The sequence below is a fragment of the Chanodichthys erythropterus genome, chromosome 18 (genome assembly GCF_024489055.1).
Source record: "Chanodichthys erythropterus isolate Z2021 chromosome 18, ASM2448905v1, whole genome shotgun sequence".
NCBI lineage: Eukaryota > Metazoa > Chordata > Actinopteri > Cypriniformes > Xenocyprididae > Chanodichthys > Chanodichthys erythropterus.
Window position 1 is genome coordinate 28,876,140 of NC_090238.1, and position 21,255 is coordinate 28,897,394.

Here is a 21,255-nt window from a genome sequence, read left to right on the forward strand (position 1 = left end):
AGGGGTTACAAACTGGACGAGAAGCCGAATCATGTCATTAATATTCAATCATTTTTTCTGTGAGTGTATGCACACAGGCACCACCATTGTGTATTGTGAATTTTTGCAGTGAAACGTTTAACTTTATGTGGCTTGGAAAAACCTATATGCTTCATATAGAGACCTATAATAATATTGATCACACTTTCTCTCTTTTTCCAAACACCAAACTTTAAATTCATTGATGCATTGAAGTGAACTTTTGTCTATTTGGTGTTGAGGTTCACTGCACTGTCGTCTTGAACAGAAGCTAACACGGCCAGTGTGGGATACCGGTGAGCTGTCTTAGACACGGCATGGTGTTTGTCATCAAGTGTGCGACTGGCTTAACTATCTTCATTATAATATTATACACTCACCTAAAGGATTATTAGGAACACCATACGAATACTGTGTTTGACCCCCTTTCGCCTTCAGAACTGCCTTAATTCTACGTGGCATTAATTCAACAAGGTGCTGAAAGCATTCTTTAGAAATGTTGGCCCATATTGATAGGATAGCATCTTGCAGTTGATGGAGATTTGTGGGATGCACATCCAGGGCACGAAGCTCCCCTTTCACCACTTCCCAAAGATGCTCTATTGGGTTGAGATCTGGTGACTGTGGGGGCCATTTTAGTACAGTGAACTCATTGTCATGTTCAAGAAACCAATTTGAAATGATTCGAGCTTTTTTGACATTGTGCATTATCCTGCTGGAAGTAGCCATCAGAGGATAGGTACACGGTGGTCATAAAGGGATGGACATGGTCAGAAACAATGCTCAGGTAGGCCGTGGCATTTAAACGATGCCCAGTTGGCACTAAGGAGCCTAAAGTGTGCCAAGAAAACATCCCCCACACCATTACACCACCACCAGCAGCCTGCACAGTGGTAACAAGGCATGATGGATCCATGTTCTCATTCTGTTTACGCCAAATTCTGACTCTACCATCTGAATGTCTCAACAGAAATTGAGACTCATCAGACCAGGCAACATTTTTCCAGTCTTCAACTGTCCAATTTTGGTGAGCTCGTGCAAATTGTAATCTCTTTTTCCTATTTGTAGTGGAGATGAGTGGTACCCGGTGGGGTGTTCTGCTGTTGTAGCCCATCCGCCTCAAGGTTGTGCGTGTTGTGGCTTCACAAATGCTTTGCAGCATTCATCGGTTGTAACGAGTGGTTATTTCAGTCAAAGTTGCTCTTCTATCAGCTTGAATCAGTCGGCCCATTCTCCTCTGACCTCTAGCATCAACAAGGCATTTTCGCCCACAGGACTGCCGCATACTGGATGTTTGTCCCTTTTCACACCATTCTTTGTAAACCCTAGAAATGGTTGTGCCTGAAAATCCCAGTAACTGAGCAGATTGTGAAATACTCAGACCGGCCCGTCTGGCACCAACAACCATGCCACGCTCAAAATTGCTTAAATCACCTTTCTTTCCCATTCTGACATTCAGTTTGGAGTTCAGGAGATTGTCTTGACCAGGACCACACCCCTAAATGCATTGAAGCAACTGCCATGTGATTGGTTGATTAGATAAATGCATTAATGAGAAATTGAACAGGTGTTCCTAATAATCCTTTAGGTGAGTGTATTTCACTCATTCTTCTGAGTTTATATGCACATAATTTCTAAAATAGGTAGTTTCTGATTGGTTATACAGTGTATTCGCTATTAGCTCAATATAAGCTATAAGCTAGCTTGACTACCTTGCTAGATTTACGCATTTCTATTTTCACTTCTGGGACAATGGACCAAAATTATTGATTATTATTTTCCCAATCAGATGCACTTTTGAATGAGAATATCTTTTCCCCTGCAACTGACTAGCAAGTAGCAAATCACGGCTTATTGCTGAGATCTAGCTAAAGCTTATGCTTTTTTTATGTGCAACATTTGTTAATATGTTTCTCTACACTTTAATTTTCCTTGACTATGCTGCTTGCTAAAAAATGGATTTTGTTTTGTGCTTGCTAATAATGTTTGACAAATGTTTAACAAGAATATGCAGTAGGCCTACCACATGTTAGCATTTAAAAGTGGTTTTCTCTTGAAATATTAGCCTTTCGCTCGTTCCAGTTGTTTTCTGGTTTCTCGCTTCTTTCTTTTTCATTTAGAGTTTCATTGTAACTCCTTTTTAATTCCCCATCTGGTAAGTTTACAGAGTAAAACATGGCTCCTGACTGGGTAACAGATGTGTGGAGTAGTTTATGACGGCGTGGACCACTGGGGAGGACAGCGGCAGGGGGCCGAGAGGTGCTGTCAGTGCTCAGGGGGACTTCAGTCAAATTATTTTTATGTACTCTACTTGAGAGCAACCTGGCACCAAAGCAAAGAGTCTTGGTTTCATCCTTTCAATATAGAAATGTGGAAAAAATAACTTTTGTATAGATGTACTATAACCATTTATAGCCATGGGCCAAATTCCACTACAAGACCTACCTGTAGCATCATCGTACTAGTGCAAACAAACAAACAAACTCATGACTGATCTACATCAGAGCCTCCCACAAGCTGGCTTTATGAAGTATACATCTGTCGAATACAGTGTGGGACGTTTGACAAGATGAGTCTGATTCCATATGTTCTAATTTAACACTTGGGCTGAGAAGCACTGAGCCGGCACGTCATCACACTTGTCCAAACCTTACATATACTAATTGGAGTCACCTGGTAAGCCACAGGGCCCCAGCAAAATTGAACCAGCAAAATGAGAGTGAGGAAAATCAAGAAAGGTGGTGGCACTGAGGTAGAGAGTACATCACGAGAAAACCAAAATTAACCAAAGTGAAAACTGAGATTATTTTATTACATTCTTCTGTTTTAAGCCACCCTTTAAGAGATACAATTAAGGCCAAAACATTGACTCAAGTCGAGCACACCATTGCAGCCAAGCATCTGGGACAGTTAAAAAAGTGCTACCCAAGGTGTTCAGCAATGTGTTGTAAAAGTTAACGGGCTGCGGTGGTCTGCGAAAGTGCCCTCGTCACCTTGTCGCTCTATTTGCTACTTCACATTTCACACATGCACTCGAGCATTTGCAAATGCTAACATCTTTTGTTTGCCATGTTTTGTTGATTATGGTAGGCTATGTTAAAACTGATATCAGCGGTGACATTTATAGCCTTGATAAACAACCGTATTGCATTATGTTGTATTTTTCATTGGGACAGCTTAATAGTTCCTTCTCCTACGGCGAGCATAATTGAAAACAAGTTGGTCTAAGAAAAAATTAATGGTGAAATATTTCTTTTGTGTGCTGCTGCAATTCTAAATGGGAATGCGGGTCTCTCTTTAAATGTTACAGGGTGTCCAGAGGGAAAGAAAGTGGAATTCATAACCAGCCTTTTGGATGCCCTTACTACTGACATGGTGCAAGCTATCAACTCACCAACCCCCTCTGGTGGTGGGAGGTAAGAACTTAATAAAGTAATGTGTTATTTATAGATGTCATGCAACAGCATTTTAGTTCAAATTAAAATAAATCATTAATTAAAAAAGAAATTGATGATATGAGAATATATTTGTATGAATCTGAGAATAAGCTGTATTGTTAATTGAAGAGTCATAAAATTGAGAATAAGGCTGAGAAAAAAGTATGATAAATTATCAGAAATTTAAATTTCAAAGTTTTCAATGCTAGAAATGGATGTGTAATTTTTATTTTCTCAAAATATTACTAATGTAGTGTTACAACTTGATGACTTCATTTACTTAAAAGCTTTATTTTGAGATTAAAGTCAGAGTGAGAATAGTCTCGAAATAATAACTAGATATGTGTATACATTATATATGAGTAGTTTTGCTTGTGCAAAACGTCCCACCACAATGACATATTTTTCACAAATTCTGACTATTTTTTCTTAACTTCCCCCATCTCTCTGATATTCTAGGCCTATTGGCCAAAGGTGTTACGTGTTCAGTGTGATCAATCAGTTTTATCATGTTTTAATTGCAATTCTTCAAAGGAGGTATCATTAATGTACATATAGGACAAATAGTTCTGGGAAAGTTGCATGGTGATTTTATTGTTTTTTAAGTCGAATACAATTCATATAGGAAATCTGAATCTGCCTAAGTGTGAAGTGATTCTAATTTGCTTCTAGTGAAAATGTTCAATTGGAGTCAGAGCAGTAGCCAGACCTTTGTGTCCCAATACCATCCCCCCTTTCTCCTCAGCCATTTCCAGTCTCTCTTCTCTCTCTGCCAAATTAAACAACAAAAAATCTTAAAGGGTTAGTTCACCCAAAGATGAAAATTCTATCATCATTTACTCACCTTCAAGTTTTTCCAAACCTGTATTATTTTTTTTTATTCTGCTGAACACAAATAAGATGTTGATGGGTCCCATTTTCCATGCTATGGAGGTCAGTGGGGCCCATCAACTCTTTGGTTATACCAACATTTATCAAAATATCTTTTGTGTTCAGCAGAAGAAAGAAATTCATACAGGTTTGGAACAACTTGAGCGTGAGTAAATGGCAGAATGTTCATTTTTGGGTGAACTATCTTTTTAAATGAAAAATAAGTTTGACTTATGTTAAATGTATTATACAGTATACTGCTCCAACTGGGATTGTTTCTGCTCCAGGTTTGTTGAGCCTGACCCAAGCCACACACTGGAGGAACGGGTGGTTCACTGGTACTTTGCCCAGCTGGATAATAATGGCAGTTTCGATATCAACAAGAAGGAGATGAAGCCCTTCAAGCGCTATGTGAAGAAGAAAGCCAAACCCAAACGATGCGCCCGCAAGTTCACCGACTACTGTGACCTTAACAAGGACAAGACCATCTCCCTTCAAGAACTCAAAGGATGCCTAGGAGTCAATAAAGAGGGTGTGCAATTTTTGTAAATGCATTTATGATGTAAAAACAGATGACAAATTACATTTGGTGATTTAAAGGAACTGCAGTGGTAGTGTTGTGCTTTGGTGGAACCACATTTTGTGAGGTTATTACGGAAGTTACTTAATTTCCCCTGCTACTTCCTGTTTCACTGAATACACAATGAAAGTTGGTGTTCCAACAAAACTTCCTACCAGTTTGATATGGTGGACTGAGTAGTTTCTGGTAATTGTATTTACATTGCAAGGAAGATAATACAATGTTAAACGTTTGACTGAAAAGTATTTGTAAATTAATGAATAAACATATGAATGTAGATGCTATTTTCCAGGTTGTTTAATAGGTTTTCTGTAACAATGTATTCAGTTAGCAGTAGTTAGTCAATCATTACCCCTCATGTTTTGTTGGAAATTCTACTTTCTTTTGGTAGTACTTTTACTTTTGAAATTAAACTTGTTTCCTCTAAATCAGTAGAAATATATTTTTGAAGTGTATTGTGTCTGTATCATGTGTTACTCCACTGATGCATATTATTAATGCAAATTTTGTTTATAAGTTCCCATAAGATTAGACAAAGTTCTCTATTGAAGCCTATGGAACAGTTAATTGTGACTGCTTCTCATAATTACAATTTCATATCTCACAACGTGACTATATTTCGCAATGTGAATTGATATCTTTCAAATTGCAAATTGTGGGACTTTATATTATATATTTATATTGTGACTTATTTTATCATAGTTGTGACATTGTCAATGACTTTTTAACTCAAAATGTGACTTTAAATCTCACAGTTGTGAGTTTAAAGTTCACGATGTTATGTTATTTTTACTTTATATCACAGTTAACTTCTAAGTCAAAAACAAGCTTAGTGTTCATACACAGTAAAATCCTCAGAGTTATATCAACTCTGCTCAGAGTACATATGGTCCCTCTCTAAATAGTGTTAAAGTAACACTGAAGCCGATGTTAAAGTTAATGAGATACTTAAGCAATTAATAAGACTGTGACTGAAGTCAGTTGTAGTTCTTGGGTTTCTCTTTTCTTCAGTGATTCTGCTTGTTAACAGCAGGTGTTCATCACTAATACGCAATCATTACTTAATTAATTGCTTAATTATCTCATTAACTTTAACTCTGCTTCAACGTTATTTTAACACTATTTATAGAGGGACCATATGTACTCTGAGCAGAGTTGATTTAACTCTGGAGATTTTGCTGTGTACTCAAACCCCAAACAGAACATGGGGTTAAATAAGGCTGAGGAAAGACAACTGAAAAACATTCTTTATAAATCTCAAGGTTCTGAGCAGTGACTGTATGACATGAGTCAAACACTGGCACAGTGACATCTTTGTAAGTTTCAGTAGTTTCTGACTACAGGAAAATTGGTAGTCTGGTAGAGACACTTGTCTGGGAAAACATGTTACTCAGATCTTTTTCTTGTTATTAACATACATCTGTCTTTCTTGTTTGTTCTGTTTGCAGGTAGCACCACAAGCAGCAGCAGTCAGGGGACAAGGCAAGGGACAAATTTGTTCAGTAAGGCCTGACTAATTGCTTTCGCACTAACATTTGCCTCAGCAGCTGCAGAGAGCAGAAATTATAATATATTAACAATATGAATAGAGAGCAAGCAACATAGTGAACAGTATAAACCTTGGCCTTTTATGATGGAGACGGCATGAATGATGCATCTTTATGGCCACCCACATAGTCTGCGTCTGTGTGCATGTATTCTTTGTGAGCTGGGTTCAATAGATGATTACTTTAATCATAGTTTTTCACAGTAGTCCTGGTGCTGTATGTAATTGAGTCAGAAGTGAACTATTCTCAGAGAATAATCAGGGTCTAAAAAATAGTAGATAAAAAGAAAGTGACATCATTACAGAGAGTAATTTAGTGGAAAATTCACTTTAAACTCATAGAGACTGTTGAGCTGTCATCTCAATGAGGAAAATATAAATCTTTGCTCACAGGCACTTTTTTAGTTGACAAGAACGTACAAATGAAATGAAATCACAACAAAAACAACATGTGAAAACTTTTGTGAAAACTTTAGAAATAACATTACAAATAAGTACACTATTGTATAACAATGTTGTGAATTCATGCTTTAGCTGTTCAATGTCCACGTTGTAGGTTGTTACGGAAAAAGTATATGCACAATTCTGATTAGGTGACATAGTTCTAAGTATTTACATTTTGCTCAGATGCAAACTTGTTTTTTGTTTTTTTTCCATAAATCATTGCTTTTGGTCAACATCTGTTGGTGGGTTATTTATTTAATGACGAGTATTAAAACAAGCTTGTGACTAAACCTCGTTACTCCGTTGGATCCTCAAACTGTCAGTAAAACCTCTATTGTAAATGAAGTGCCGGACGCAGTTTGGAGCATCTCTGCTTGTATACAATGCAACGTTAAATAAAGAACTGGTTATCTGAATAAGTACAGAGTTTTCTTTACTCAAGAAACACTGTATATAAAGGCTAATGTTGTATGTATTTGAGAAGCGGAGAAGAGTGTCTCGGTCTAGAGTTTGTCATCGAGTCATAGCCAGTACTGTCTTAAACAGCCTGTGCATAGCACTTAGTCTTTAAAAACATGAGATATTAGCCAAATTGCACACACACAAAACTGAGTGCCCACATAGCTACAATAACTTTTATAACCTGTAAGTTGATGAAAATGTAATGCGATGCACTTACTGCCTCACATGCGGCTATTCTAATGACGGACAAAACACCTTTGTCCGAAATTCTCAGAAATACGCTGGTCAAAAACTCCATTTGAGCTTGATTTTGGCAAAATGTTAATAATATAATGACACATGCAAGCACCTGACCATATACAAGTCACAATATCAAATACAGGTTTTTTTTTTAGATTTGCTAAAAAGTAGCGTTTTTGGTCATACAAGGTTTCCGCCTGACAGCGACAATATAGAATGCTGGTATGAGTTTCCAGCATTACGCACAAAGCAAATTAAGTAAAATGTGCTTTTTGCCCCCACAATGGTGTAGTTAGTTCGTGTACCAGCTACAGTAAATTGTGGTGAACAGCCCTTGGGTTGGAAGCAACTACTTCTTACTTCAGATAACTAGGCCAGATGGTGCGGCAGCCCACAATCCACCTGATTCCTCAGTGATCGAGTTAAAATAATGTTATATCCCATCATTAGCTCTACCAGAAGTTCTGCCACTCCATCACTGGCCAAAAGACTTGCTACTTATGTTACTTATTACAAGAAGACATCCCGTCTAATAGCTTTTGTTGGACAAAAGTTGCAGGTTTGGAGTTACTCTCTTCTCCTGAAACACATCATTTGTTCTGCTTCATAGATAAGCAATGACAAGTGCATTAGTAGGACTGTAAAATGTTTCCAACCTCATAAATCTAGTAGGAGAATACGATTTCCAAAATAACTACCAGGAGTCACGACCCTGGCCTTTTTTTTTACTCTTTTCCGTTTTATATCGCAAAAAAAATTACAGTACTGTCATGACTTTGCTGTATATTACCGGGTTATGAGAAGGAAAGTGTGGTTTTAATATTAATCCTGATGTGCATCTCCATATTGGCCTCTTCTGGTTTGTGGTTCTCTAAAGTGGAACTTAAGGGGAGAAATTATTTATCTAAATGCTATAATTCAGTGTGTCCAGACCCACCTGTTTCTCTTTGCTAAATTATAGCATGAGGTTTAATTCATTGGGCTCCTGTGTGTAGACGCTCAGAAGTCATGCGCAGCTTTATAACTGGTTTGAATAAGACTTTGTGGCACCATTTACTTCACATTTGATTAGTGGTAGTCTTCAGTGATATTTTCTTTAGAGCCAGAGAAAAAACACACTTATTTGGAAGCATGACTGTTTATTTGAAATGATGGCAACTGTAATAGCTCTGAGACTGAGACTGTCTCACTTGTGTATGTATGTTTTTTTGTTGTTTTTTTTTTACTATTTCAGAGACAGAGCAGAAAGCAGAGACGTTCTGTCTCATAGCACGATGACAAGTCGCTCTCTCGCTCATTTGCTTTCACTGTCTGACTTTTGCCAGCCATAATGTTTTGCCCGTAGTTAGGTGTTTAGCGTTTGATGACAGGCTCGCTAGCCCACTAGCACCATTTCTCGCCAGCTCGCTCTCCGACCAGTGGGATTTCCTTGTTATTAGTCGCATAGCTGCTGTTTACCCTGGCTTGTGGGTTCTGGTAGCCTAGCAGAGACTCACCAAGGACCCAGCGAGGGCTGAGCTCATGTGTTTACCCTGGCGCTGCCCACTTCAACCTAAAAACAGTGGCCGGGAGCGGGCAGAAAGTCAGGCCCAGTGGACCGTGACTAGCACTGCCAAGATAAACAGCTGCTTCGTTTGGAGAGCTGAGGGGGCTTCTCCTGCCCACAGCCAAAGAGTTTGCTTTTCGACACCCCCCTCCCGTGTACACACTTGAGGGTTGATGAATTGGGCCAAGCTTCTCCTAAAAGACAGTTTTATGTCTTGTCGCTTAAGTGTACTGGAAGTAAAATTGATGAGTCTGATGTAGTCATGATTTGGGACTGCGCACTGCCAAAATATCTATAACATGATGAGAGCCAATGGACGTTTCCTTCATCAGGCTGTGGCTGTTTGACAACAATGTATGACAAATAGTAACATTTATTTAGGTACAATACCAGTTACTGAAATCCAGACACCAGAATTATCTTTTAAAAATGTTGAGGGTGCTCCTTACTACTAGATATATGGTTATAACCAGGGACATACGCAGGGTTTTATAAATACAGAGGTCTTGAAATCGAGGTTTTCTTAACCCTCTGGTATTCTTCATGAGGCACTCAAAAATGTCTTTTTTCTTCTTTATTTAAATAAAATGAATGTACTATATTTTAGTTTCATAATGTTTTTTATGGACAATTTTGTACTTTTAGGGATTTTATGGTACTGAATTATATTTATGCAGTAATTATAATCCACTTATTACCTGTTAACCACTTTTTCAGCATAGACCTGAAAATGAAATTTCCTAATAAACTGTCATAAACTGTCAAATCTTGAATGCTTTGGAGCACAGACTTAAGTTTTGTCTCTTTTGAAAGAAGACACTTGGTAGATTATTGCTAGTGAAAAGAGTAAAAAAAAAAAAAAAAAAACTTAAAAAAAAGCTATGTATGTTATGAAAAATGCACAAAAATATTATTTTCAAGTTTTTATATAAAATATATTTTCTAAAATATGTTTTACTCTAATAATGTGAGAAAATCAAAGTTTGATGTTGATGTCTGAAAATATGAGCTTTTAGTAAGATTGTGTTTGGGCACAATCCAAAGTTTCCACTAGATGAAATTTGTTTACTTATTCAAACATACATTAAATATTGAAGAACACGTTAAGTAAAAATATAATGAATATGTAATATAGTACAAAATATTCCTCTCTAGAGTTAATTTTTATAGTAGACTAACGAGTTTGTGATCCTTGAATGACTTTTCTGAGGTAAATGTAACATTACATGACATTGCATGAGACATGCATGAGACATTACGGATTGCGATAAGTTGTACTATATTATTCAACATACCTTCTGATGTTCATTCATGTTTCTTTTGTGCTGCAACCAGAGCTGGGTAGTAACGAATTACATGTAATCTGGATTATTTAATCAGATTCCAAAGTACTTGTAATTAGAGTAAATTACTTTTTGAAATACTTGTAATCAGACTACAGTTACTTTTTTGGATTAAATGATTACATATTATTTACACAATGGCAGTAAGTTGTTCACAATTCATTGATTCTGTATTTTTATTATGTATTTGGTTCTTCTTTATGTAAAGCACTTTGAATTACCTTTGTGTATGAAATGTGCTATACAAATAAAATTGCCTTGCCTTGCATATTTTTTTTTTATTTTTTATGTTTATATTTTTTTCATAATAAACCTGCAGCTTATATACGTTCGTAATTTTTCAAGTTTTTCCGGCGGTGAGGGGGAAATATAGATAAATATATATATGAAATATAGATGAAATATTTATATGAAATAATAATATATAAAATCTAGATTAAATATTTGATGTAGCAATGATATTGCTCTGAATTAAATGTTTTTCAATATTTGTTTTTGTAATGTTTGCGTTTTCTAAATTTACTTAATTTTAAGTAAATATGTTTTAAAATCATAAGATGTGATTTTGTTTTATTCAGTGTTACTATCAGCAAACACTAACAGGTACAGTAGTGTTAGTATTTTGAAGTATTAACTGCCCATATGTTGCACTTTAAAAAGAATCTGTCGAGGCTCTTGTTGGTGAATAGAATATATTTTTTGGAATATATTTTTTCTTTGTATCTGTGAAAATAGCAGATTACCCTACAATATATGTGACATCAAATAAGGGTTAGCACAAAAGTAATCTAAATGTAATCCAAAAGTAGTCAGATTACGTTACTAAAAATGTGTAATCTAAGAGATTATATTACTGATTACAAATGTTGTCATGTAATTTGTAATCAGTAACTGATTACAATTCATAAGTAATCTACCCAGCTCTGGCTGTAACTAGTAGTAAAGTGGAAGAGATGAAGAGATCTAAGACGCTGAGACGATCTTTCATGTCCCATTAAAGAGTGCTAAAATGGTATTTATTGTTTGAATTTCACAGACTTTGGACAGATTTTGTTTTATATCAAAAGTAATCAAGGACAAAGCTTATTGCGATTTATTGAATGGGAGGTGCAATACAAAGTTAGACATGAGGTCCAGATATATATATATTTTTTTTAAAAAAGTGAAATATGCTATTCACTATCATACCATCTATCACACAGGCATTCTTTTCATTGTATGTAAGAATGTCAGAACTAAATGCACCAATTATTAGTCTCTAATGCACCGCTTAGCTTTTATGTCTTTGTTGGAAATTAAGAGGGCTCTTAAAACAGGTGGGCCATCCTTCCAGGCTAATTGTTTAAGGAGTAATATCATTATATGGGACCCACCTGCTCTGCACATTTCTACAGATTCTACCAGTGCATTGTAACACTTATTTTGGTACTTCCTCTCATTAATGCAGTTTAAAGTGTTTTAGCAGCATATTTAAGATAGCATGCATGCCACTCAACTGTTTTTGAGCTTTAAGAGGTAAAACTAGCCAGTGGCTCTTGGATGGACAAAAAGTAAATGTCAGACTGAAGAAGTTTTAGTGAGCTGGAAAATACGTCAGTTTGTTTGCTTTAATTTTGACAGCAGACGTGAGACTCGACTCTTATTTCTTACGTTAGAAAGAGGCTTTGTTTGTGCGTGCCATTAGCCTTGTGAAAAAGACGCTTTAAGCATCTGGCTGGGAGAATGTTGCAGACACACTGATTTGTTGCATCTTAGTCATTTACGATAATTATGGATGACATCATGGTGATGTTTTCTATGGAGTATGTAAAAAAGAAAGCAGACTACTTGCTAACTTGGAAAATTTGGCACTGTCTAGGAGACAGTGGGAGCTTTTTTTTTTTTTTTTTTGTCTAGGAGCTTTTTTTTAAATTGTCCTTTTCTGTAGTCTTTTGTATACAAGCACAAGTCTAACTTTAGTTTATTGTATGTTCAGAGTATATAGCATTTGCTTTCAATTTCCTGTTTTAGCAGTGTCCAATATTTTTTATAACTAGTGAGTTGTGGTCCAGAAAAGCAAGTTGCAGGTCTGAGAGTAAGTAAAAAGAAAAAGAAAAGAAAAAAATATGTATGTATTTTATTATTGAGAAGAAAAAATAACCCACCTCAGCCAATGTCCTGTTAATTATTTTGCACATTATTGGGTCATTATTGGATTTAGGGTGATAATAATAAATTTCAGTGTTTGATTTTAAGAACATTTTTGTTGACTTTTGAGTCAAAACACCATTGGTACTTTAAAGTCTTTAATAATTTACTCACCCTCAAGCCATTCTAGGTGTATATGACTATCTTCTTTAAGAAGATTTTCTACATCAATCAGAGTTATGTTAAAAAAATATGTATCCTCTCTCTTCCAAGCTTTGTAATGGGTAGTGAATGGTGCATGAGATTTTGAAACCAAAAAAGTCATCCATCCATCATAAAAGTAATCCAGGGAGTTAATAAAGGCCTTCTGAAGCAAAGCGATGCGTTTTTGTAAGAAAAATATCCATATTCAAAACTTTATTAGCTATAATGGCAACGGCCATACGCAAGTTGAGTTCTGACGGAAGAGTGACCTCTGACCCGTTGTATGACGTAGGATGTAGGAGTAGCATAAGCATTGGTGAGAGTAGATGCCTCTCGTGGTTCAAACAAATAGGGCTGGTCAACAAACTCAAGCTAATCTTCTCTTATATCAAAATCCTCTGACATTTGTTTTAGACTTCTAATTCATGACTGGTGTTTTGTTTTGTTTTGCTTTATCCTCTGCACTTCCGCATTCATCAATATGTTATGCGTCAGAGATCACTCTTCCGCCGGAACTATACTCATGTATGGCGTACGGCTTTTGCTGGAAGCCAGTTATTATAGTTTATAAAGTTTTAAATATGGATATTTTTCTTACAAAAACCCATCGCTTCTCTTCAGAAGGCCTTTATTAACCCCCTGGAGCTGTGTGGATATCTTTTATGATGGATGGTACACTTTTTTGGGCTTCAAAATCAGGAGCACCATTTACTACTATTATAAAGCTTAGAAGTGCCAGGATATTTTTTTTTAATATAGCTCTGATTGTGTTCGTCTGAGAGAAGATGAGTAAATCAAGGGATAATTTAAATTTTTGGGTGAACTATCCCTTTAAGCAAGACAAGTTGAGAACCACTATATATTCTGTAACAACACTTGATTTTGTACAATACTAGTAGTACCCCTATAAATGTTGTGCAAATCATGCAAAATATACTTTTGGTATATGCACCTGGTTGCACACCTTTTCTGCCACCAGGCAGTAGCCTACTCTTCCAGGTCTCCAATGTAAGGCTTAATCAGAGATCAGCAGTCAGGTAAGGCAGCTCTCAGACACACTGGATCTGGTTTCCCCAGCCTTTATCAGATGAGGGGGACGGGGTGAGCAGGGAGAGGCTTTGTGTCCTTAATGGCACAGTCATTTCATCACTTTACCGCTCTGAAAGAGTAGAGGCCAAAGTGGACCCTTTTTCTGGTGCCTGTTAATTACCGAAGGGAATTGGGCTTTTGAGGAGAATGAGTATGCAGACACTGAGAGCTAAAAGAATTCTCCACGCTAACGGACAAACAAGACATACTCTCAAATTCACCTCAAAACCACCCCCACAACTATGTTTAATAGGTATGTTTGTTGTGATGAATTTATAATACCTACAGTATAACATGTTTCTGTCAGTGGGAAACTATCTTAAACTGTAGCTTATAAAACTGCAAGCTACACTGTAAAAAATGACAGTGATTTTAACAGTAAAAGACTGTAAAAATGCTGCGGTGAAAAACTGTCAATTGGTTTACAGAAAGTTTCCGTACTATATATGGTGAATAACTTTAATAGATCTAACTGTACATTTAATGTCATTTTACGGTAAAATACCGTTAAATTAACAGTTTATGAAAATGAAAAATAACAATTCATTGTAAAATTTACAGTGAAAAAACGTAAATTGACATTCCCACAATTCCCTGCGTGACACTTCACATTTGATATATTTTTGTTGAAATAACTCTGTTTCTTTTTAGTTTTTCTCAATTTTTTCTAATCAGTTATGTACATTAGGGTTTTATGTTACATCTAATGTTGTTAAATTAATGTTTATTGCATTTTAAAAATTTCATGCATGTTACCATGATGGTGTTTAGTGTGCGTGTGAATGACACTGTGTGCACCTTCTAGTGATGGGATTTATGGCTCTTTGAGGGGATCCGGATCTTCGCGATCCGTTCCTTTCAAAGAGCCGTTCAAAAGAACGGCTCTTTTGGCTCTTTTTAAATATTTAGTCAGTTTTAAGAAGCCAGCTTGGGGGCATCTCAGTTTATCACTGGGAGGAATGATGAGGTGAGATTTGTAGTCAAATAATTAAAACTCGGATATCACACACCAATATCTGAGTTTGAATTATTCTGAAATATTGATTATTACCTCATTTGTCATGTGTGGACTATATTCCATAGGGTTGCACAAATCCCTCTGCTTAGACAGTGACATCACTATTTTGGATTTACCTTTAGTACAGTGTGTGTGTGTGTGTGTGTGTGTGTGTGTGTGTGTAAAGCTACGTTGACTTATGTTATTCATACAATACCTACTCACAAATAAGCATCAAAAACAAAGCCGGCTGCAATGAATTTCTGTGCAAAACAGCTTTTACTACAAACACTTCCACACAAGAACAGTATCACACAAGAACATTTTGATAGAAAACAAAAAATATTTAAAGTAGATAAAATTAGAAAAAATAAAATGGAAATGTCTACATACTACATACTATTACTACTGTAAACTTTGCAAATAGGACATCAGCCCCTTCAAGTCAATGAACAATAACAAAGTGGGCTGCAATGAATGTCTGTGCAAAACAGCTTTTAGTGAAAAATTTCAATACAAGAACAGTATCACAAAAGAACATTTTTAATGTTTTTAAAAGAACAAGTTTTAAATGAACACAAAATGCAATGTAAATAAATACAAAGCATGTGACGGCAGCGTGCACACGTCATGGCTCCGCTCCTACCCAATGACAGAGGAACGCAGGGTTTTTTTCCACTGGAGTAGCTACTCACGTGAAGGATGCGTGCACAACTAATAACTAATATCATCACGCTATAAAGGGTTGGCCTGCGCTGGGTGCGCCCCTCCCCCTATAACTGTTCTGTCTCGCGGAGGAGCTCATTTGTGTGCATCTGTGTGAAACACGCATAGGAAAAAAGAACGACAGAAAGAACGGCTCCCCTCCAGCCGCGACTCGGCTCCCATCGTTCATGTTTATGAGCCGTTCAAAAGAATCGGTTCGTTCGCGAACGTCACAACTCTAGCACCTTCTATATATTAGTGTTGTCCTTCTCAGCTTGTGGAAAATCTGCTTGTGATGAACTTTGATTCATCATGTGACTCTTATCACCACTGTGATTGGTGACTGACAGTGTATTATAAAGGTACAAAACAGATATTAGTACTTCATTAGGTTGGTAAATTAACATTATATCAGTTAATGAAATACGTTATTTTACTGTAAATGTAACGTTTTTTTTACGTTGCTACTGTATTTTTTACAGTAAAGTTCTGTTACGTTTTTTTACCGTAAATTTTACTGGGATTTTTTTTTTACAGTGTATATATAATTTAAAAAAGCTCAACCACAGTTAAATAAACTGCTCTTTTGAAACAGAGGTTATCTATTCTACAAGCTAATAGTGAAAATTTGCTAACAATATTGAAGCTAAGAGGGTAATTCTAGCAATCAGGGTGAAAACAATGAATGAACCTAAAGCTAAAACAGTTGCAATGACCGAAAACGTACAAAGTAAAATTCTGCAGTGACTCATGATTAAACAAACAAAAGTTGTTTTTATCGATTTGTTTTACATGTGTGAACCAATTGACTAGAATGAATCAGACTCTCCAACAGACGTTTCAGATAAAGTACCGCATGTAGCGTGTAAAACCTCACTTCAGTTAACTGTATGCACTGTGAACTAAGCTATGGCACAATTCAGTCAGACACTAAAAATCAAGATTTTATAGTGATAGTTGTTCAAAGTAGGTAAAAACTACATTATTGTAAAAACGTAGTCGGAAAAAGTTAAAGATGCACTATGGAACTGTAGCATCACTATCGCCATCGTCTGGTTTTTTATATGACAGGTCATTCATTCTACTCCAAGACCCACTGACATTAAAAAGAAAGTCATACAAGGCAAAAAATTTATTGACAGCACAAATAAGTAGCTGTAACTGTATCACACCATTGTAGCTGCATGCAAGGACAAATGACATAAATCATGTTCTGCCAAATGGGGTAAACAAAAAAAGGCAAAAATATTCCGCAGTACACTTTTGAATTGAGCAGAGACATTTTTAGTTAGTTAATCCCCAAAGTTGTGGTTTCAACTAAAGCCAAAACTATGCTTAGTTTTTTATGTGTTCCAGGGTATGCATACAGAGTGTGTAATGTACATTTCACCAGCAGCATGTTTCTGCATACTGTACGTGTGTAAACCACCCCCACCCCACTTTTTTTTCTTTGCTCTAATTAAGTTGTTCGCAAGGTGGCAACACTGGTAGGTCATGTTTTACAGTTGAAAAACTAATGGAAGGGAAGGAACAAAACTACTTTAGACCATAACAACAGTAAATGCCTGCTTTAATGAGCGCTTGTCTAAGTGGGTTAAAGGATACTCATAACTCTAGTTTAAACGAGTATATTTTTATCAGTCATAAGTTCTGGAGAGAGATAGTACAGGCACTGGATGAAGAGTGAGCATGTGTTGATCGCCAGTGTTCGCACACACTATCAAATGTACTATAGCGAATGTGAAGCTAAGTCACGTTGCATTGCATGCTGGGGCGGCACCTCCATCTTGGGCCCTCTGCTACAGATACTGAAATTAATACCAATACCTGCACCTTTTGTTTTGTTTTTGCCTATAAATTAAATATGCACATTGTTTATGGTATTGTTTGCATGGAAGAGAAGCTATTTTATTGCAGTGCATGATCATTTGATGTTTTCACTGTGTAGAATTCCGCTGACAATGTATGTGGTTACCATGAAAACAGTGTCACGCACTGGGCGCTGCTTCAGCCATAGAAATGTCTAAATAAAAATGTGTTCAACAAGCTGAAAGAAGTTGATCCATTTCTTTGTTAGAAACGTTTAAATGTAACTCAAGTTTTATTGTTGTCATTGTAAATATTCACTTTCCCATGGTCACGGAGGGGAATCAAAGACTGTGGGTCACAATCCAGCAGACATGACACTGTTGTTGTTGTTGTTTATTTTCTATCTCTCTGATTATTTCAACACACAACCACCAAAATCAAATCCCTAGAAGCTTGTGAACAGTTTCGTAGTGGCTGTGTGCAAGTTCTGCTGTTTCACAAGCCAACAAACTGTGCAAAGGTAATGTTAAAGCAAACAAAATACAAAATTTTCACTTGAAATTTTGGATTATTTGACCTCCTCAACCTGCTTCCCTTAGTTTTTTACGTATGAAAACATTTTTTACATTGTCAGTTTTTCCATTGCCAACGATGTTGGCGCGTTATTACTATGGCACTTGTCGACGACCTACAATGGTGACATTTTTCACAATCACAAGAAAAAAAAACACATTAAACTCAATAGCAGAAAGGCAGCGCGATCGTCCGAATATGGCGGCTAAACAAGACCCAGAACTCAACACTGCGTGACGTCAGCTTCACATTCTCTATACTTTGAAAGCCAATGCATTTGGCTATATGCATACACTACTGTAAGCGTTTGTGTAAAATGTGAAGTATACTTTAAGCATACGTTTGTGTAAGTAATAAATTCAGCATAGCTGATAAAACAGGTCTGTTTCTTTTGATTGAACGTCCACCTGCATTTCCCCACCCCCAAATGCCTGCTGTTGACCTCACACATACACACACATCTGATGGACTCTCCAGGGCCTGGGACCCCCCTCTGCCTGTCAGTCCCTTCCCCCATGGGGTAGAGGAGGGGGTTCTTCACTGGAACTCTTGTACTCCCTTCTACAGCAACCATCTGCAAGCAATCTGTCTGTGTTACCCATCTCCCAAGTTCCTCAGACTCTCTCTGATTGATAGCCCCAAAAGGAGTCCTATGGCCCAAACTGTGGACGCCAAATGTCCCTGTTCCCAATGCCATCATGATCCAATTATACGCCACATGAATCCATTATGTTTACTGTACTGCATGGGATAAATACTCGTTCTGCCGCATGTTGGGTTTATGTTATGTAAATACATTTTTATACTGAAAAGCAGCACGAATCGCCAATAATTTGTGAGCCAATGTCAAACGTCCCAGCCTCAAAGGCAAAATGGAAAAGTGAGAAAACTTAAGACAAGGAGGTAGCAGTAGAGAAAAAATTACACATCAGCCGCAGGGGAAGTATCTGTTTCCCAAATGACTTTGCAGAGAGAACAAACATGGCCTCTCATCCTTCCATCAACATTAAGATGCTCACATATGCACAACATAATCTGAATGAAGCCAGTGCATCTTTGGAGCTGACATCGAACATATCATCTTGAATGCGTTTGGTGCATCTGGAGATGTTCTGCTCGCAGACAAAGCTCACACATCCGCAATGTTGTTTGCCCCCATATCTCTCCTCCTATTTTTCATGTGTGTGGGAGATCGCAGACAAGATCTAGGCCGCATGTATGTGCGCATATGTGAACATGTGCATGCATGATTGCAGATAATCTGAAGAATGCTGCCGTCTTGTCACGCTATGGCTGTGTTTTGGCGCATCTGTAAGCCAGCATGCTGAGCGCAAACACCTCGCCGCTCACCTATCTCACCAGACTGTCTGTTTTCCAGTAGGTCGTCTGGTCTGAAGACAGAAAGTTCCAGAAGATGAGGCAGTAGCACAAAGCACAGTGGGAAGGCATCTGTTCACTGCTGGAAGAGTACAACGAAGGATTTTGAGAAATTATTATGAGGTTCCTAATGAAAAAAAAAAAAGAGGAAAATGATATCACGGAGCCAAAATATTTGCACTTTCTCCTCCCATTGTTAGGCATTTTATTATGTCCTTTGTTTGTGTTATAAACGTTTTATTAATATGACTTAAAGATTGACAAAAACGTATGTCAGAGAACACCGATTGTGTTTGATCGATTACCTGCTACCGTCCACATGTTCAGCGCATCCACATTCACTGTTAATCCAGACAGTATTATATAGTTGTTTTTGAATGAGAACTTTTTAATGTCAATTTAAAAATTAAAAAAAGCAAGCACTCCATTTTGAAATTAGCTTGCCTTGAAATGTCTCTTCTTGTGTTTGCTGATGTTTTTAAAAATGTCCATTCAACCAGTATGTTTGCTCCATTGTTCACCTTAGCAACGGACCTAATGGAGCATTAGTGAACAAGAAATGGAGCAAAATCTTTTCTGTCAACAAACATTAGCTACAATCTCTCAGTCTTGCACCTCAGGACACTAGTAATGTACACATAACCATCGCCTGAGAATTAGCAGTAAGTTCTACATGGTTTGTTCAGAAGTCAGAGTTCAAAAACACTTTCATGCAAAATTAGTTTTGTAAAAGTCACGAAACACTTCACTTAGCTTTACTTTCTTCAAATGGATTATTCAGTAAGTATGGTGTGTCTCACATACATAACAACTTGTGTTCTGTTGCTTTTTCACAATGTCTTTATCAAATCTTGAACCTTAAATATGACATGAAATAGTACAGGGTGTTCCAATTGCTATATACTGATAAATGCACGCAACTGGCCTAGTTTAGGATCCATATTTATAATATCCTTTCATAAGACATACTTGAGTGTAACAATTTTCCATATATATGGGTTTTGGCACACACTAACAGAAAATTCACTAGTAATACTTTTTTTTTTTTTTTTTTGGACATGTACCATACTTTGAAGTACTTAGGAGTGACATGGAAAATTACAGCGTAATTAAACCATGGTATTACCACAGTTTTTTTTTTTTTTTTCTTTTCACATTTTCTTCTCTGGCTAGAAGAGGATTTTCGAAAGATGTTCGAAAGCATTTTTTTTTTTTTTCTCAGCCAATGTAATCAGTTGTGTAGTAATGATGCAGGAACAAATATCAAAGGGTAATTGATTAAAAAGTAAATAAATAGATGTATTTACATTGACTCAAAATAACATTCTATGTCATCATTTACTGGGCTTTGAAAATGAACAATTCTTGGAAATGAACAATGAATTCTTGTCCATTCCAAAAGCGAGACTTCCAGCGTCTTGCAAGAAAACAATAAAAATAGAGTTACATAAATATATTTACCCCTTATTTCTTTTTCAATAACTTTCTGCTTTAGGAAAGATGTGTTTTGTTTTGTGTGTGTGTGTGTGTGTGTGTGTGTGTGTGTGTGTGTGTGTGTGTGTGTGTGTGTGTGTGTGTGTGTGTGTGTGTGTGTGTGTGTGTGTGTGTGTGTGTGTGTGTGTTCTTGTATACATGGTTTATGAGGACACAAGTATGTATAATGACATGGGTATTACAACGTAAACATAGTTTATGAGGACACTTCCTGTGTCCTCGTCAACCAAAAAACATACTAAAAGATTCAAAATTTAAAAAAAAAAAAATGCAGACAGTTTTCTGTGATTAAGTAGATTTAGGGGTAGGGGTAGTATAGAGGGATAGGAAATATAGTTTGTACAGTTTATAAACCATTACGTCTATGGAGAGTCCCAATAAACCACATATACAA

General features: G+C 36.7%; 1 protein-coding gene across 25 annotated transcripts in view; it reads left to right on the forward strand.

Moving 5' to 3' along the window:
* The window catches only part of smoc1 (SPARC related modular calcium binding 1), an 82,588-nt gene that overhangs the window by 42,886 nt on the left and 18,447 nt on the right, over nt 1–21,255 (forward strand). For 21 of the 25 annotated variants that reach the window (XM_067368157.1, XM_067368156.1, XM_067368160.1 and 18 more), the window contains 4 exons: nt 261–314; nt 3,329–3,434; nt 4,613–4,857; nt 6,354–6,407. In XM_067368157.1, coding sequence (XP_067224258.1) covers nt 261–314; nt 3,329–3,434; nt 4,613–4,857; nt 6,354–6,407 — 459 coding nt within the window. The remainder of the gene's footprint in view (nt 1–260; nt 315–3,328; nt 3,435–4,612; nt 4,858–6,353; nt 6,408–21,255) is intronic. The other 4 variants (XM_067368165.1, XM_067368167.1, XM_067368164.1 and 1 more) reach the window with 1 other exon arrangement.